The sequence below is a fragment of the Orcinus orca genome, chromosome 15 (assembly GCF_937001465.1).
Source record: "Orcinus orca chromosome 15, mOrcOrc1.1, whole genome shotgun sequence".
NCBI classification, from domain to species: Eukaryota; Metazoa; Chordata; class Mammalia; order Artiodactyla; family Delphinidae; genus Orcinus; species Orcinus orca.
Window position 1 is genome coordinate 26370822 of NC_064573.1, and position 17197 is coordinate 26388018.

General features: G+C 39.2%; 1 protein-coding gene across 13 annotated transcripts in view; it reads left to right on the plus strand.

Annotated features, from left to right (window-relative positions):
* The first annotated feature begins 4883 nt into the window (after positions 1 to 4883).
* PIAS2 (protein inhibitor of activated STAT 2) overlaps positions 4884 to 17197 on the plus strand; it is a 93050-nt gene continuing 80736 nt past the window's right edge. For 6 of the 13 annotated variants that reach the window (XM_049697873.1, XM_033421349.2, XM_049697874.1 and 3 more), the window contains exon 1: positions 4886 to 5524. Coding sequence is in view for 9 of the 13 variants with exons in the window: in XM_033421346.2 (XP_033277237.1) it covers positions 5501 to 5524 (24 nt within the window). In the remaining 4 variants the exon portion in view is untranslated. Of the gene's footprint in view, positions 5525 to 5735; positions 5757 to 17197 lie in introns of those variants that run through there. The other 7 variants (XM_033421355.2, XM_012531684.3, XM_033421354.2 and 4 more) reach the window with 4 other exon arrangements.

Here is a 17197-nt window from a genome sequence, read left to right on the forward strand (position 1 = left end):
GTCACAACTAATGAACGAATATTGAGACATTATTACTAACTAAAATTCATATTTTATTCAGATTTCCTTAGTTTTTGCCTCGTGTCCTTTTTTATACCAGAATCTAGTCAGGATACCATATCATATTTAGTTGTTGTGTCTCCTCAGGCTCTCTTTGCTGTGATGATTTCTCTGACTTTCTTTGTTTTTAATGACCTTGACACTTTTAAGGAATAGTGGTCAGGTGGTTTGTAGAATGCTCCTTGATTGGGATTTCTCTGATACTTTTTCCCATGATTCAACTGGGGTTGTGTGTTTTTTGAGAGAAAGATCACAGAGATAAAGTGCCATTCTCATCACATCATATCAAGGGTACATACTATCATCATGGCTTATTATATCTCATCAGAACCTGAGAGATGATAAAACACTGTTCCAAGACAATCTTTGTCATAGAGAGCAAATGAAAATAGACTTGTAGCAGCTTCCAATCCTTTAAAATTTGTTGAAATTCGAAAACAAAAAAACAAACAAACGACGGAATGTAAAAATGAGTAAAGGACTGAATAGGCATTTCTCCAAAGAAGTTATTCTGAAGGCCAATAAGCACATGAAAAGATGTTCAACATCACTAACCATTAGGGAAATGCAAATCAAAACCACAAGGAGATATCATCTGCTGCCTATTATGATGGCTACTACTAAAAACCAGAAAATAACAACTGTTGATGAGGGTGTGGAGAAGCTGGAACCCTTGCACACTGCTGGTGGGAATGTAAAATGGCACAGCTGCTTTGGAAAACAGTATGGCAGTTCCTCAAAAAATAAAAATAGAATTACCATATGATCCAATAATTCCGCTTCTGGGTATATACCCAAAAGAATAGAAAGCAGGATCTAGGAGAGATATTTGTTCACATTAGTCACAATAATCAAAAGGTGGAAGCAACCTGCTGTTGACTGAATGTCTGTGTCCCTCAAAAACCCATATGTTGATGCTTCAATCCCCAATGCGATGATATTTGGAGGTGGGGCCTCTGGGCAGTAATTAGATTTAGCTTAGGTCATGAGGGTGGAGGTCCTAGGATTGGCTTAATGCCCTTATAAGATCAAGAAACCAGAGCTCTCTGTCCCCATAATGTAAGGATATGTTAAGAAGGTGGTCATCTGTAAACCCGGAAGTGGATCCTCATCAGACACTAAAGGCTGGCACCTTGATCTTAGATTTCTGAGCCTCCAGAACTGTGAGAAATGTTAGCTATTTAAGTCACACATTCTGTGGTATTTTGTTTTAGTACCCGAGCCTGATTAAGACACAACTTAACTGTCCATGGACAGATAAATGGATAAACAAAATACGGTGTACACATACAATGGAATATTATTCAGCCTTAAAAAGGAACAAAATTTTTTGTCATATGTTACATCATGGATGAACTTTGAAGACATCATGCTAAGGGAAATAAGCCAGTCACAAAAAGACACATACTGTATAATTCCATTTATATCAGGTACCTAGAGTAAAGTCATGAAGAAAGCAGAATGGTGATTGCCAGGGTCCAGGGGGAAGAAAAGAATAGGGAGTTATTGTTTAATGAGTATGGAGTTTCAGTTTTGCAGATGAAAAGAATTCAGGAGCTGGATGGTGGTGATGGCTGTACAGTAATGTGACTATACTTAATGGCACTGTATCGTACACTTAAAAGTGGTTAAGTTGGTAAACTTTATATTGTGTATATTTTATCACAATTTTTAAAATTGTTGAGGCTTACTCTATTATGCTCAATTTTGGTAAATATTCCATATGTACTTAAAATAATGCATTTTCTGCACATTATTTGTAATCATTGGGTCAAATTTGTTAATTATGCTGTTCCAAAAATCTATATCTTTAATGATTTTCTGTTTGCTTTTTGTATCAATTACTGAGATAGGTATGGTAAAATGCTTCACTATACTTGTGGATTTTCTCACTGTAGTTCTGTAAGCTACATTAAGTGCATGTCATTAGGTGCATACAGATTTAAAATTGCTATATTTTACTGGTGAACTTAACTCACTCAGAAAAGTCCCAAGTATGGTATCCCCATCAGGTCTATAAATGTAGACCATTTATAGTTCCTCCTGGTCCAGAGGCAATTTACTGATCAGAGGTCATTTTTATCATAAACCTCTATCATGTTTCCTGGTGAACAGAGCTAGAAAATTAGCTGAAGGTTAAGTTCTTATGTAGACAGGAAAAGGTTTTGTTAACCCTTTACCTATAGTGATTTTTTTTATCAGTCTGAAAAATCTCAGACTTTATCTCATCACATATTGCTACTGCCTCATTTTGTTTTTTTGTTCTTTGAGGACTCCAATTAAACATTTGTTAGACTTTTCTGGCATTATCTTCTGTCTCAAATCTATGTCTCTAGTATTTTCTTATGCATTTTCCATCTTTTTGTTTCCCTGAGCTTCATTCTAAATAGTCTTCTAACATGTTCCTGTTATTAATTCTCTCTTAAACCATGTGTAATATACATATATACCTATAAACTTATCCATTGGGTTCTTAAACATCTCAATTCTAGAGTTTCTATTAGATTATTTTTTCAAGGTTGTTTATTTACTTATTTGTGTAAGCTTGCTTTTATTGCAGTCTTTTTCTGATTTTTGATTATGTTTGGTCATTTAATTTGTAAAATTTTATGTAGGTTAATTTGAGGTTTGGGCTAATGATATCTTCATCTGGAGAGAATTTTTGTTTGATTCTGCCCAGTGTCTGTGGAGTACCACTCTAGGATCTGTTTATTCAGTATTCAAGGAGTGAGATTTCCTGATTGCTATAAAACCTGAACGCAATTTGTGGAAGTGCTGATTTATTTCTGGTTTATCTTTACCCTACGGGATCTTGTATTAAATATGGGGGGTGTTTATTGGACTTTGTTCTTCTGTGGCACTAGATTTAGATTTATGTCTCTCTTGCCCAGCAATCCTGCAAAAGTCATAGCTCAGTTTATAGATTTTACTTTTGGACTGTCAAATGTCTCAGGATAAATGTTCAGTTTAACTGCCTAGAACACTGCCTTCTAAGATTTTGACTGGTTAACTCCTTACATTTGGCACTTGCTTCTGATTTTCTATATCCAGATTTTTTGGTTGTTCTTAGTTGCTGAGTTGTATCAAATTACCAATTTCTTTAACATATATGCTAGCGTGAAACCATCCTTGCATTACTGGCATAAAATCTGCTTATAAGTTAGATAGGAAAATTAATTTTTGTTTGGTTTTGGCATTGAGGCTATAATAGCATTTTAAAATGTTTCCCTCATTTTAAAATTCTCTCTACAGTATTAGAAATCAGATCATTGGTTATTTCTGCTGGGAGGTTTGACTGGGAAGGGGCAGGAGGGAATTTTCTGGAGTGATGAAAATGTTCTGTATCTTGATAAGCATTTTTCAAAACTAATTGAAGAGTTTACTTAAGATAGGAGGATTTACCTATATGTTATTTATGCCTTAATAAAAATTGTTCAAATACTAATAACTGTTGAATCTAGTTGGAATGTATACAGATATTCATTGTTATGCTTTCAACTTTTGTTTGTGTTTAAAAATTCCAGACTAAAAATTTGGTTATATAAAAGATAAATTCATTGTTCATTTTCTTTGATACTGTATAGTTTCAGTAAAGGTTAAGGTAAAGTGTAAAGGAGCAAAGAAATGTGATTAAAATAGATGTGTTCTTGGCAAAAGAAGAAAGGTGGCTTGAAACTATCTAGGAGACTTGAACACGGATATAGGGAAAGAGGAAGAAATCAGTGGAAAGGAAAAGAGAGATGTTGAGATCAAGAGGATTGATGGGTTCAGAGACAGGCAGAGAAAGGATTAACAGGACAGGTGCTTAGAAACTAAACTCAGTATTTCATGCATGGTGCTTCTTATGGGTTGTAAGCTCCTTGGTGGAAGGGCTGTACTGTATTCTATAAATCTTTATTCCCTGGAAGATCCTAGCTCACATTGGCCTTCACTTAATGTCTGTTGAACAATGTTAAACTCTACTGAGGTGGAAATCAAGGTCTAAGGAGAATAAGCCAAGATCAAGAAAAAGCCAAGCTAAAGTTAATGGTGGAAAGCCAGAATTAGAACCTACTCTAGATACTGTTCATTCTTTTACTCATTAAACCAATGAGAGGCCCACAGTTTTCCAACCATTTGTCAGTCATTATAGTCTAGCGGGTTTAAAAACACTTTTAAGAAAAAAAGTTAAACGATTATTATTTATATAATAATCACACAAAGACCTACGTAATTACCATGGAAAAATATCAGGAAGGAAATATTCGGATCCTATGAGCAGTCAGAGAGGGATCTGAATTAAAATGGGGGCATGTGGGTTTAGGGAAGGTCTTTCTGAGGAAGTGATACTTAAACTGAGAGCTGAAGGATGAACAGGAATTAGGCGAAGAGGTGTAGTGGTAACTATTCTTGGCCCAGGGATCAACATTAGGTGTCTTAAATGGATTCCATCCACCTCTTCAAGGAAATTTGAACCCTGGATTTGGTCCAGAGAATTTTTTGACCAGCTTAACTCAGCATCTTCTCATCCTTTGTCAGCAAGTCAGGAGTGCCGTGAAACTTCCTTCCATCTTCTCTTCCTCTGACATTTCATTTTTCCCAGCTATCTTATTTCCCTGATCCCTCGACTTTCTATCAGGGTCCTTCTGGGCGCTCTCCTATTTCACTTCTCCAACTTCCCTCCCCCAACCCTTTCAACTCTGCAATCCTTGACATTCAGTCGCCCTTCAAAGTCAGAAAGAACCAGCCAGGTTAGTACTGAGGATATTATCAACCCAAAAAGGTCTCACCAACCTTGCCCCATTAGATCAGAACAACAGCTTATCCAACACCCATATTTAGGTTGTTTCGCCACAACTACTCCGGGGGATGCCTTTATTTGTGGGTGCTCCCTCCGTCCACAGCCACCGTGGGGAAGGGCACTGTAAATGTTCCCGTCACGAGTCCCGGCCATCTCTTCTTCCTCTCCGTCCCTCCCACAGCCCAGGCCCTCCTCCAGTCCCGCGGGTAACGCTGCAGTCGCGAGGGCGCTTCAGGGACTGGGGCTGGGCCTCCGCGCCGGGGCGAGGAGGCACCCGCAGCCTGAGGGCTGCACGGCGACAAGGCCGAGTGCCGGAAGGCGTGCGGGAGGTGGGCAGGCAGCGGGAGGGGGCGGGGACTCAGGCGAGGCCAGAGCCGCAGGCCTGGGGGGCTGGCGGAAGACGCCGGCGGAAAGCGGCTGGCCGAGAGGGCGGGGCGCCTGGAGGGCGGGGCCGCGCTCGCCGGGGGCGGAGCTCCGGCGGCGGTCACGTGACGGGCCCGGAGGCAGCGGCGGCGGCGGCGGCCGCGGCGTCTTTAGCGGCTCCCAGTGCAGGATGGTGCTGGAGGCGGCGGCGGCGGCCGTGGTGGCGGCGGTGTCGTTGGCGGCAGCGGGAGGGGGTGCTGTGGCGGCAGCGGCGGCGGCGCCCGCGGGTGGTATAAAATGGCGGATTTCGAGGAGTTGAGGGTAAGCGGGGGCGTGGGAGTGGAGAGCGGAGGCCGCGGGGGAGGGGAGGGGAGGGGAGGCGAGGCGGGGAAGCCGCAGCGTCGCCGGCCGCCACCTTCTTGTTTCGCGGGGACCGGTTGGCGGAGCTCCGAGCCCCGGCCCGCGTCCCAACGGGCGCCCGGGCGGGCGGGGGAGGGGAGCGAGGCGGCGGAGGAAGCCCGTGCCACCCGGTGGTGGCGGGCCTGGGGACCAGGTGAGCCGGTCGGTGGGTCCGCACACCTGGCGCGGGGCGCCGGGGCCGCTCTCGGGAGGGGCTCGTGGGGACCCAACTTCCCCGTTTATTTTAAGAGGTGAGGTGGGAAGCAGGATTTGCTTTTCCACCTTCGCGAGGGGTGTACGTGTCTGGCGATTCCTAAGTCTACGGGCTACTCACTTGGTGGGAAGCTGTCTTCTGAAACGTGAAGTTGCTTTTAGGAATTCTCTCTCTTCTGTGGGTGATGCTACCTCTTAGTCAGATCTGTCTCGAGAAAGGCCCCTTCCTCCCACCAGTGCTTCCTCAACATCTTGGGCAGAAGCGTGGTCTTTTGGGAACCCTGCCTTCAATGATCGGCCTTAAACCTTGGTATTTTCTTAGTGCCATGGTAAGAACTCCGCAAAGTCCGTGTTGTCATGAGGTTTGTGAACTCGTTTTGCACTTGAAAATTTTTTCTCCCTAGCCTTTCGAACAAGATCACAACTTTATTTTTGTTTACCTTTGTATAGTAGAGGTTTGAAATGCGCTGTGTTGGGGTTAGACGGAAAAGAGATTTTTCCCGTGGGTGATAACCTTCAAAGCCCTCAACTGAGACATAATTGTGATAAACGAGCCAGATTTTTTTATGGATCGCTGAATTACTGGCGGCATAAATGGGATACTTAAGATCGGAAACCCTGATTTTAAAAAAAAAGTCTTTCAAAAAAGGGATGAAGAGGAACTTGAAATTAAGTTAACTGCAATCAGTTTGCACAACCATGGACGTGTTGTTAGCATTACTGTTTCCGAATAAGAAGGAAAAGAAATCTGGTAAAAGATTCAGTTTGTATGTTTGTTATTGTTTTTTGGAGAGGGATGGGATGCGGGGGAAGCATGTTGTCTGGTTACCTGGCTGGTTTGGTGAACATCAGCAAAAGAACGTATTCATTGTTCTGATCTATAGGTAAATTGCTTCAGTTCGAATAATGCCTGCCATTTTCTCTCTTGCTGTTTCAAAAATTATTTAATTCCCGGTAAAGAGAAAAGTATATTCATGCATTTTATGCCCTACGCTACTTTACACAGAGAACCGTGATAGTAGGTAAAGGGTGTTCATATTGGTAAGTGTAAGGGTGTTAGTGTCAGAGCCTCAGCTGTAGGGGTTATAACACCTGTAGAGCTTTTGAAACAACCAGGCCTGAGCCTCACCTGTGTAAATTCATGCATTAGGTTTAGGATGGGTTGAGAATACTGAAGTTTGTAGTTATTTATATCTGCAGTATTGTCTTGGGTTTTGTGTAGTAACGGATTATATAACTTTATCTCTTCTAAGATTTTTTTTTTTGTTGATGAAAAGTTTTCCAGGGCTTGTGTTAGACTTTTCTGTCGTTTGTCAAAGCTTAATAAAAAGTGAAGAATTTATTTATTGGTATAGGGCAGAAAGGGCAGTCAGTGCTTAGGTTGGAGTGGAATCAGGAACTGGAAAGTGGTTGGAAACCAAGATTTTCTCTTTGTCTCCCCTTCTTCCCGCTTCCCTCCCCACTCCCTCCATCCTCTGTCTCCATCCCATACCCCTCTCTCTTCCCTCCCATTTTGTTTTGTGGGTCAGCTTCATCATCTTTTTCTGTAAATCAGCTGTCTTTTCTTCTCCCTGCACTTGCTGGAAGATAGCTCCTCTGCCATAGTTCACGTTAGGAGACTTAACTGGGGAGAGTTTTCAGAGGAGGGAAGGGTATGGGCTGTGCAAATGCTGAAAGAGTTATCCACCCCAGTTTTTGCCTTACCTGCTCAGTAGCATCCTCTACACTTAAAGATGTGCTGTAGCTCTCCCCACTCCCCATTGCAAATCGTGACGATGATGATGATGGCAGATACCCATTATAAGAAAGTGCTTATTATATTCCCGGCCCTGGTTTAAGCACTTTAGATACATACTTATTTAGTTCTCACAACAATTCTGTGAAAAATTGAGGCACAGAGAGGTTGAATAACCTGACCTAGATCACACAGCTAATACTGGAAGACCTGGGATTTTTAACCTCGGAGGTCTAGCTTTAGAGTGAATGCTCCTTAGGGTCTAAGCTCTACTGCTCTGTTCAGTTTCCTTTGGGTCCACGTGGTGCTCCTAGCTACCATCCTGCACTTTATGAACTAAATTGAATGATAAACAATACCCTGCTTATATGATATATAATACTGTAGGGAAAACTGGACAACTGAAGAAAAATCTAATTAGAAAGGAGGAAAAGGGGAAGAAACATTGAGGGTTTTCTAAATGGTCTCTGCTACAGAATATATTCTGAAATAAATTGAAGGACCAGGAAAAATCACGGGCATTGGTTTGTTGGCTAACTTCTTGGCAGTAGAAGAAATGGCCAGCCGACCTGAATGCCAGGTTTGGCTGCTGATAATGCCGCTGAGAGGATTTCCTTTATCTTTGTCCGTTATCATTCAGGGCCACTTCCTAGGAGCCCGTATAACCAGAGCAGGTCACTGCTGGCTAGTGCCGGCGTCTCCTGTACTGGAGGTCTGGAATTTTGGGAAAGGTCATCTTCACTGTGCTTCAGTGACTCCTGTGCCTTTGCTTTGCTCGGGGGAGGGGAGTTATTTGACGAGGCAACTCCTGACAGAGGAGTTGCCTGACAATTTCAGTGTTTTGAGACTTCCCTGTGGGCCAGTACCAGAGATCTTGTCCAGTCACAGCAGAATATGGCATCCCTACACTTTGCTGCTTTCAGTTCAAGTGACCAGTAGAATACCAGCACACCTCTCTTCATTTCTTCTGGGAGAGAGGATCGGTGAGGGTCCACTTCTGTCCTGATTATCTATAGCCAGAAGATTAGAGTCACATCATACAAACCTGACTCACAAGATCATCCTGATGGGTTGAGGGAAAGGAAGGGGTAAGTTCTCTGTGAAGGGCAATTATGGGCTGTGTATAGTCAAAGATGAGTATAATAGTGCATCGGGTATTAGAAGCTTTCAAGGTGCTAGAGAAGAAATTATTCAGTTCAGTGGTGGCTTGTTTAAAACATTTATGTTGTTAGGAGTTTGTGAATTAACTAATTATTGAATTAACCTGGGACAAGCTCATGCAGTCTGGTGGCCTAGGCCTCTGTCACTGTTGCCCTGCTTTCTTCCTCCAAAATATTCTCCAGCAGTGCCAAGCACAGTGGTGGAAGAGAGGCAGAGTAGTTGGAGTCTGAAGTCCCTCACATCTTCTTCAACCAGAGCAGCTTTCTACCCTTGTCTCCTCCAGTTGCATAATTTCAATACTCCTTCTGGTGCAGTCCTTAAAAAGGTCCCTGCTACAATTTAACCTGGTTAATCCACTCTTCCTTCTTCTCTCCAGTGTGGGAGTGGAGGGGGGATCTACTGTACTAACTTTTTTTTTTAAGGCTCTCTCTCCTGTACTCCTCATCCTCTTTCTCTTGTGCATTGAGAGTTTATTATCTCTGTGCGTGTCAGAGAATGAGAGTCAATGTGTGCAGGAATCTAGTGGAAGAGCCAGTGATAGTAACTTTCTTAATAGATACTGGTAAGCCAGACACGGAAGATCTAATAAGAGGGTTAAATAATTCTATAACAGAAGATTTTCTGCCTAGAAGGCTTGAGGGTTTGGTTCCTTACTTGCCATCTTCGGGTGCTGTTGGGATACACAGGGAGAATGGGAAGTTAATGGGGAAGGGGAGTGTTGAGGTTAGAGGTCCTCATCCCTCCAAGCTGCCAACTATTGGGCAAAGAAATAGACTAATACATATGATAGATGTTAACAGAATTCACCATGTAATTCAAAGCTGTTATTAGTGGATACAACTAAATTTCCAGGAGGACTTCATTTAAGATCATGTCTATGAAAGCACATTCAAAACCAAATATTTAATTTAAAATGAAATAGATAATTTTTTATAGTCAGTAAACCAAGATATTCTTAGCTGTGGTAGACATTTTTGTGTTTGTTTGCTCCTTAGGTCTGCACCCTCCCTCTGGTAAACGTGAATATCTTTTGTGATAAAGGTGGCATTTTTCTAACAAATTCTCCAAATGTTTCTCTTTTCTCAGCATTTTTGCCTTTGTTTTTCTGGATTGGATCTTAGCTAGTCTATTTAAAAAAATTTTTTTTTTGAGATATAATTCTCATACCATAAAATTCAGCTTTTTAAAGTGTGCAATTCAGTGGTTTTGGTCTATTCACAAAGTTATACAACCATCACCACTATTGAATTTCAGAACATTTTCATCACCCCAAAAGAAACCCATGCTCATTAGCAGTCACTCCCTATGCCCTCTTTCCCCCAGCTCTCAGCATCTGCTACTTTGTCTCTATGGATTTGCCTATTCTGGACATTTCATAGAAATAATATCTTACATGTGGCCTTTTGTGTCTGGTTTCTCTCATTTAACATAATCTTTTCAGGTTAATTCTTGTAGATGTATCAGTACTCCATTCTTTTTTATGGCCGAATAATATTCCATTGTATGGAATATACCACATTTTGTTTATCCATTTATGAATTTATGTACATTTGGGTGATTTCCACTTTTTGACTGGTGTGAACATTTATCTACAAGTGTATAAGTATTGTGTGGACATATGTTTTCGATTATCTTGGATATATAACTAGGAGTGGAATTGCTGGGTCATGTGGTAACTCTGTTTAAGTCTTTGAGGAACTGCCCAACTCTTTTCCAACTGCTACACCATTTTTCATTCCCACCAGTAGTGTATAAGGGTTCTGCTTTCTCCACATCCTTGTCCACGTGGATGTGAAGTGGTATCTCACTGCGGTTTTGGTGTGTATTTTCCTGATGACTAACGATGTTGGGCATCTTTTCATGTGCTTATTGGCCATTTGTATATCTTCTTTGGAGAAATATCTATTCAGACCTTTTGCCCATTTTTTAAATTGGGTTGTTTGCTTTTTTATTACTGTTTATGTTCTTTATATATTCCAGTTACAAGTTCTTAGATATATGGTTTCAAATATTTTCTTTCTTTTTATGGACTATCTTTTCACTTTTTTGATCGTGTACTTAGAAGCACAAATGTTTTTAATTCTGTTTTTTCTCTTGTTGCTTATGCCTTTGATGTCAAATCTAAGAAACCATTGCCTTATCCAGTGTCAAAGATTTATTCGTGTTTTCATCTAAGAGCTTATATTTATAGTTTTAACTTTTATATTTAGATTGTTTATCCATTTTGAGGTAATTTTTGTTTATGGTGTGAAGTAGAGATACAGCTTCCTTTGCATGTGGATATCCAGTTTTCACAGAACTATTTGTTGAAAAGACAGTTCTTTCCCCATTGACTTGTCTTGACAGCTAGTCTGTTTTTATTCAGGAATCTGAATTTAAGAAATTCACAGTTGAATTGAAGTTGAAGTAAAAGTGATGTGGAATCAATTGGTATCATAGTCCAAACTATCCTCTGACTTCATTTTGAACCCACTAGTAACATGGTCATTTCCCTAGACTTTTTGGAAAAATGGTGTGAAACGAATAAGACTTTGTTTTTGTGACTTTGCAGAGAACAATATAAACAACATAGACATTCGGAGTTCTCCATTTGGTTATTCATACAAGTCAGTAAAAAAGCAGATCTAGATTATGCCACAGAAGGTATGTTTTTTTGTTTGTTCTTTGGGTTTTTTTTTGATATTAGCATTGGAGATGCATGGTTTTCAACTGTATGACCTTAGACAAATTATTTGACCTTTTTCCCCCAATCTGGGAATGGCTTTAATAATATATTTAAAATTTCTTATTCTTTTCTTCATCTTTTTCTTTCTTTCATTCTTTTTTTCTTTGAATGAAAATGCAGAAAAATCCAGAAAGAAAAGTAAAAGTTCTTTCTTAAATCTTTATATAACTGCCTTTAGTGGGGATTTTTTCCCTTAGTTTTTCTTTTTTCTTTTTTTTTTTAGGTTAATTCCAAAACTCAAAAATAAAGCATGTCTTTCTATATATTGATTTTTCTTTCAACTCTATAAACAGTATCTGTTGCTTGACTCCCTAGTAGATAAGAAATTTAGGTCATTTCATTTTCCACCTGCCCTAGCACTTTGATTTCTACCAGTTACATTTTTGTTCCTAATTCTGCTGTTGATTATTTTAATCTTTTTGTAACAGTTAAATTTCTCTTTCTTGACCTATCAGTTTTAGACACTATCTCTTTAGTTCCCAGTCTTAAAGAGGATTTAGCACCCATCTTTTTCCCTTTGTTTCTCCCAGCCTCCACCTTTCTTCCCCATTCTAGCCTTAATTTTCTATTGATACTACGTTGTCAAGATTTATAGCATTTATATTGTGGTTTATAACTCTTCTAAACTTCTCTGTGCTTCTACAGGAAGATTCTAGAAATTGAATACTAATAACCAGCCTTTGTAATATGTGTGCTGATACAAGTATTAGTTACTATAGAGCCCAAGTAGTGTGGAGCTGTTGAGGAACTTCTGTGTTGTTAAACCTCGGCTCCTTAAAGGAGAAATATAATAAAGCCCTGCATGATTGTGGAGAGCTCATGGAAATCACTTTTAAACTTTAATATTATTGGGTTCACCAAAAGGTTCTTTCCTTTTTTTCCATAAGATGGCTCTGGTAGCACTTAGTTATCTTTAACTTCATTAGAAACAATTTTGTTAGCTTGTATATGACAGCTGTCATATCAGCGTGCATTTAAAAAAAGACTTATCAAAATTGGTGAATTTTTGTGTAGCCATTTTAATATTGAAGATGGAAGGAAAAAAGCAACATTTTCGCCATATTATGCTTTATTATTTCAAGGTAAAAACGCAACTGAAACAAAGATTTGTGCAGTGTACGGAGGAGGTGCTGTGACTGATCGAACATGTCAAAAGTGGTTTGCGAAGTTTCATGCTGGAGATTTCTCACTGGACAATGCTTCACGGTCGGGTAGACCAGTTGAAGTTGATAGAGATCAAATCGGGACATTAATAGAGAACAGTCAATATTATACCATGCGAGAGATAACCGACATACTTAAAATATCCAAATCAAGCACTGAAAATCATTTGCACCAGCTTGATTATGTTAATCACTTGGATGTTTGTGTTCCACATAAGTTAAGTGACAAAAACCTTCTTGACCGTATTTCTGCATGCAGTTCTCCACTTAAACGTAATGAAAACGTTCCGTTTTTAAAACAAATTGTGACGGGCGATGAAAAGTGGATACTGTACAATAATGTGGAATGGAAGAGATTGTGGGGCAAGGGAGATGAACCACCACCAACCACACCGAAGGCCGGTCTTCATCCAGAGAAGGTGATGTGTATACGGTGAGATTGGAAGGGAGTCCTCTATTATGAGCTCCTTCTGGAAAACTAAATGATTAATTCCAACAAGTACTGCTCCCAGTTAGACCAACTGAAAGCAGCACTCCACCAAAAGCATCCAGAATCAGTCCACAGAAAACGGGTAATCTTCCATCAGGATAACGCAAGACGGCGTGTTTCTTTGATGACCAGGCAAAAAAACTGTTAACAGCATGGCTGGGAAGTTCTGATTCATCCGCCGTATTCACCAGACATTGCACCTTCGGATTTCCATTTATTTAGGTCTTTACAAAATTCTCTTAACGGAAAAAATTTCAATTCCCTGGAAGACTGTAAAAGGCATCTGGAACAGTTCTTTGCTTAAAAAGATAAAAAGTTTTGGGAAGATGGAATTATGAAGTTGCCTGAAGAATGGCAGAAGGTAGTGGAACAAAAGGGTGAATACGTTGTTTAATAAAGTGCTTGGTGAGACTTCCCTGGTAACACAGTGGTTAAGAATCCGCCTGCCAAGGCAGGGGACATGGGTTCGAGCCCTGGTCTGGGATGATCCCACATGCCACAGAACAGCTAAGCCCCGTGCGCCACAACTGCTGAGCCTGAGCTCTAGAGCCTGTGAGCCACAACTGCTGAGCCCTGGTGCCACATCTACTGAAGCCCGCGTGCCTAGAGCCCACGCACTGCAACTAAGAGTAGCCCCCCCCACCCCGCCCCTGCTGCAACTGGAGGAAGCCGGCGTGTGGCAACGAAGACCCAACGCAGGCAAAAATAAATAAATAATTTATTTAAAAAAAAATAAAGTGCTGGTGAAAATGAAAAATGTGTCTTTTATTTTTACTTAAAACCTGAAGGCAGTTTTTGGCAACCCAGTACAATGTGTTTTCATCTTGTAGCCATTGAACTTTTCTTGAAGATGGGCTTTCTGGAGCTCTCAACCTTTTTTTGTAATTCGGGCAGCTTGCTTTCTGGATCTTGCTATACATCTGTCATCCTGAGATTACATTGCACTCCTGGGTTAGGTGTGTTATTTGGATCTCATGTCTTTCTCTTTTTTAGACTTCTTTTTGATTTTACTGGAATGTAATCTTGAGTAGTTTTTTTTTTTAATTTTATTGAAGTATAGTTGATTTACAAGGTTGTGTTAACTTCTGCTATACAGCAAAGTGACTCAGTTACACGTATATATTCTTTTTCATGTTCTTTTCCATTCTGGTTTGTCACAGGATATTGAGTATAGTTCCCTGAGTTATGCAGTAGGACCTTGTTTATCCATCCTATATATACTAGTTGCTAATCCCAAACTCCCAGTCTTTTCCTCCCCCTACACCCCTCTTGAGTAGTTGTTTTAGAAAGGATATGCTGGTGATAGACTTTCTAATTTCTTGAATGTTTGAAAATGGCTTGCATTTGTTCCTGATTGAAAGTTTAGATACAGAATTATAAATTGGTAATACAGTTTTTCCTTTTGAATGTTGAAAGCTTTGCTTTGGGAATTTAAAACACTCAATATTGCTGATAGAGATCCATTGTAAATCTGATTGTTATCTTTTGTGGTAACCTTGTTTACAGTCTTTATGGTGATCTTATCTTTGGTGTTGTGAAATGTGTCTAGTTGTGGGCCTTTTTCATTCCTTCTGGTGGGACCTTTTCGGATGTAAGCCTCTTCAGGTCTGGGAAATTATCTTCTATTTTTTTGTTAATTTTTTTCCTATTTTCTCTGAGACTCTTGACAGGTGAATATCGGATTTCCAAGATTTACATTTTATTTGTTTACATTCTGGAATGTTTCCTTGACTTAGAACTCTTCCATAGAATTTATTTTAGTAATTATGTTTTTGATTTATAAGAGTTTTATCCTCTTTTCTTTATTTCTTCCCTTTTTTAAAAAATAGCAACCTGTCCTTGAACTCTCTTAGGATACTAATTCCTTCAAAAAGTTCTCTTGAAAAAAAAAAAAGTTCTCTTGAGTCATTTCTCAGAATTCGTAATGGTTAATAGTGGTTTATGTATTTGGGTATATCATGCTAATTTGAAAATTTTAAATATTTAAATTATTTAATAGGTACAAAAGGTTGTTTATAACAGCTAAGATGTAGGTAAATAAACATGCATGTGCTCACCACCCAAGTTAAGAAATACTTCATTAGGTCAGCAGGGTGCCCTTCCCTGATCACATCCACCTTACATAGATATATAAAATTATATATATATAAATCACACATTTTATATATACAAATTTTTTGTTTTTGTGTGTTTTTAAATTTTATACAAATTGAATAAAAGCTGTATGTATTTAGGGTGTTTTGGTTTATCATTGTTTTTGAGTTTCCATTGTATAAATACCAATTTATCCATTCTCATTGGAAATTTGTGTAGTTTCCTTTTTTTTCCTTATCTATACTTCTGAAATCCAAAAGGCTCTGAAATGCAAAATAAACTTTGTGAACAAACTTAATCTGCATTGATATGGTGTTATTTGTAGTCTTTATTGATCTCATTTAATGTGAATATTTAATACAGTATGTTTCACTGTAGAAACTCTAGGAGTAGCATTGCATTGCTGGGACTTAAGGATATTCGCATCTTCAACAGTACTGGATAATGCCAGATTATTTTCCAAAGAGGATTGTATCAGTATTTGCTCCCTCCAGGAATACAGAGGTTTCCTTAGCTTTCTTGCTAATACTTACTTTTATCAGGCTTTAAAAGTTTTTGCCAGTGAGTATGAAATATCACCTTTTAGTTTTCAATTTTTTCCTTTTACTAATGAGTTTGAGCATCTTTTACTGTGCTGATTAACCTGTTCTTACCCCTTCTAGGATTCTATTCAGTTCTTTTGCCCATGTTTGTACTAGGTTTTTTAAAAAAAAAATTTATTTCTTACTGATTTTGTTATACAATTGGATCTATCTATACTTTCTGGACTCTAGTCTCTTAGTGTAACTGCACCATCACATTGTTTTAATTACTGTAACTTTGTACAGCTTCTGTAAAAACAAACTTCTATTGTTATAGGGCATACATATGTATAGAAAGAAAGTACACAGATCATGAGAGTACAGCTAAATGAATTTTCTCAATATAACCATATGCAGGTCAGGAAATAGAACATTACTGGCACCCTAGAGAGTTCCCTTGAGTCCTCTCCCAGTGACTAACCTCTTCCTTCTTAAAGATACCTACTGGCCAGACTTTAACATCTTAGACTAGTTTTGCCTATTTTTTGAACCTTATGTAAATGGAACTATATTACGTGCATATTTTTTGTGTCTCACCTCTTCCTCTCAATTTTGTTTGCGAGATTCATCCTTATTGTTGTATGTAATTGTAGTTTTTTGTTCATTCCCTTCCAATAGCAAAATAATAGAGTTCTAGTTTTTCCTTGTCCTTTCTCGTCCACCCTTTTAATTTTAGACATTTTGGTGGATGTTTAGTGGTCTTAATTTGAATTCCCCTAATGAGAAATGATGTTAAGCCCCTTTTAATATACTTCCTGGCCATTTGGATGTCTTTTGTGAGGTGGTTTGCCAAGTCTTTTGTCCATTTTTATATTTGGTCTTTTTCATACTGATTTGTAGGAGTTTATTATATATCCCAGATACCAGGACTTGCAGGTTATATTTTGCAAATATCTTCTGGTTTTCCCAGCCCTGTAAGTCTATTCAAAGTTCTGCTGGATTTCTTAACTTATCAATTGCCCTTTTTCCATTGGCAGTTATCTCCAGGGGAAAAGAGGCATCAAATATTAGACTCCATTTTCTAGGCTTCCCTTCTTTCCATGGTCTTGGCCTCCCAGGTTCTTGCTGCCTTTTGTAGTGCTTCTTGTCTTCAAACAGATGTTTTTTATATTATGTTCAGTTTTTAAAGTTTTCATAGGGAGGGTTGGTGTGAAACCGTCTAGTCAGTCATTGAGGGACACAGAAGTAGGCCAGGTCCTCCTGCCTTGTACTTCTTCAAGGAATTTCTTGCTGGTTTGCTCCTCCATAAAATTTTAGTATCGTTTTTTAAAGTTATATAGATACACACATGCAACCTGTTGGGATTTTGATGGGAAATGCATTGAATTTGTAAACCAGTTTGAAGGGAACTACTAGCATTTTGTTATTAAGTTTCTTAACCATGAACATTGTAGTATCCATTTATCTAGGTCTTTACAGTCTCTTTCAATAAA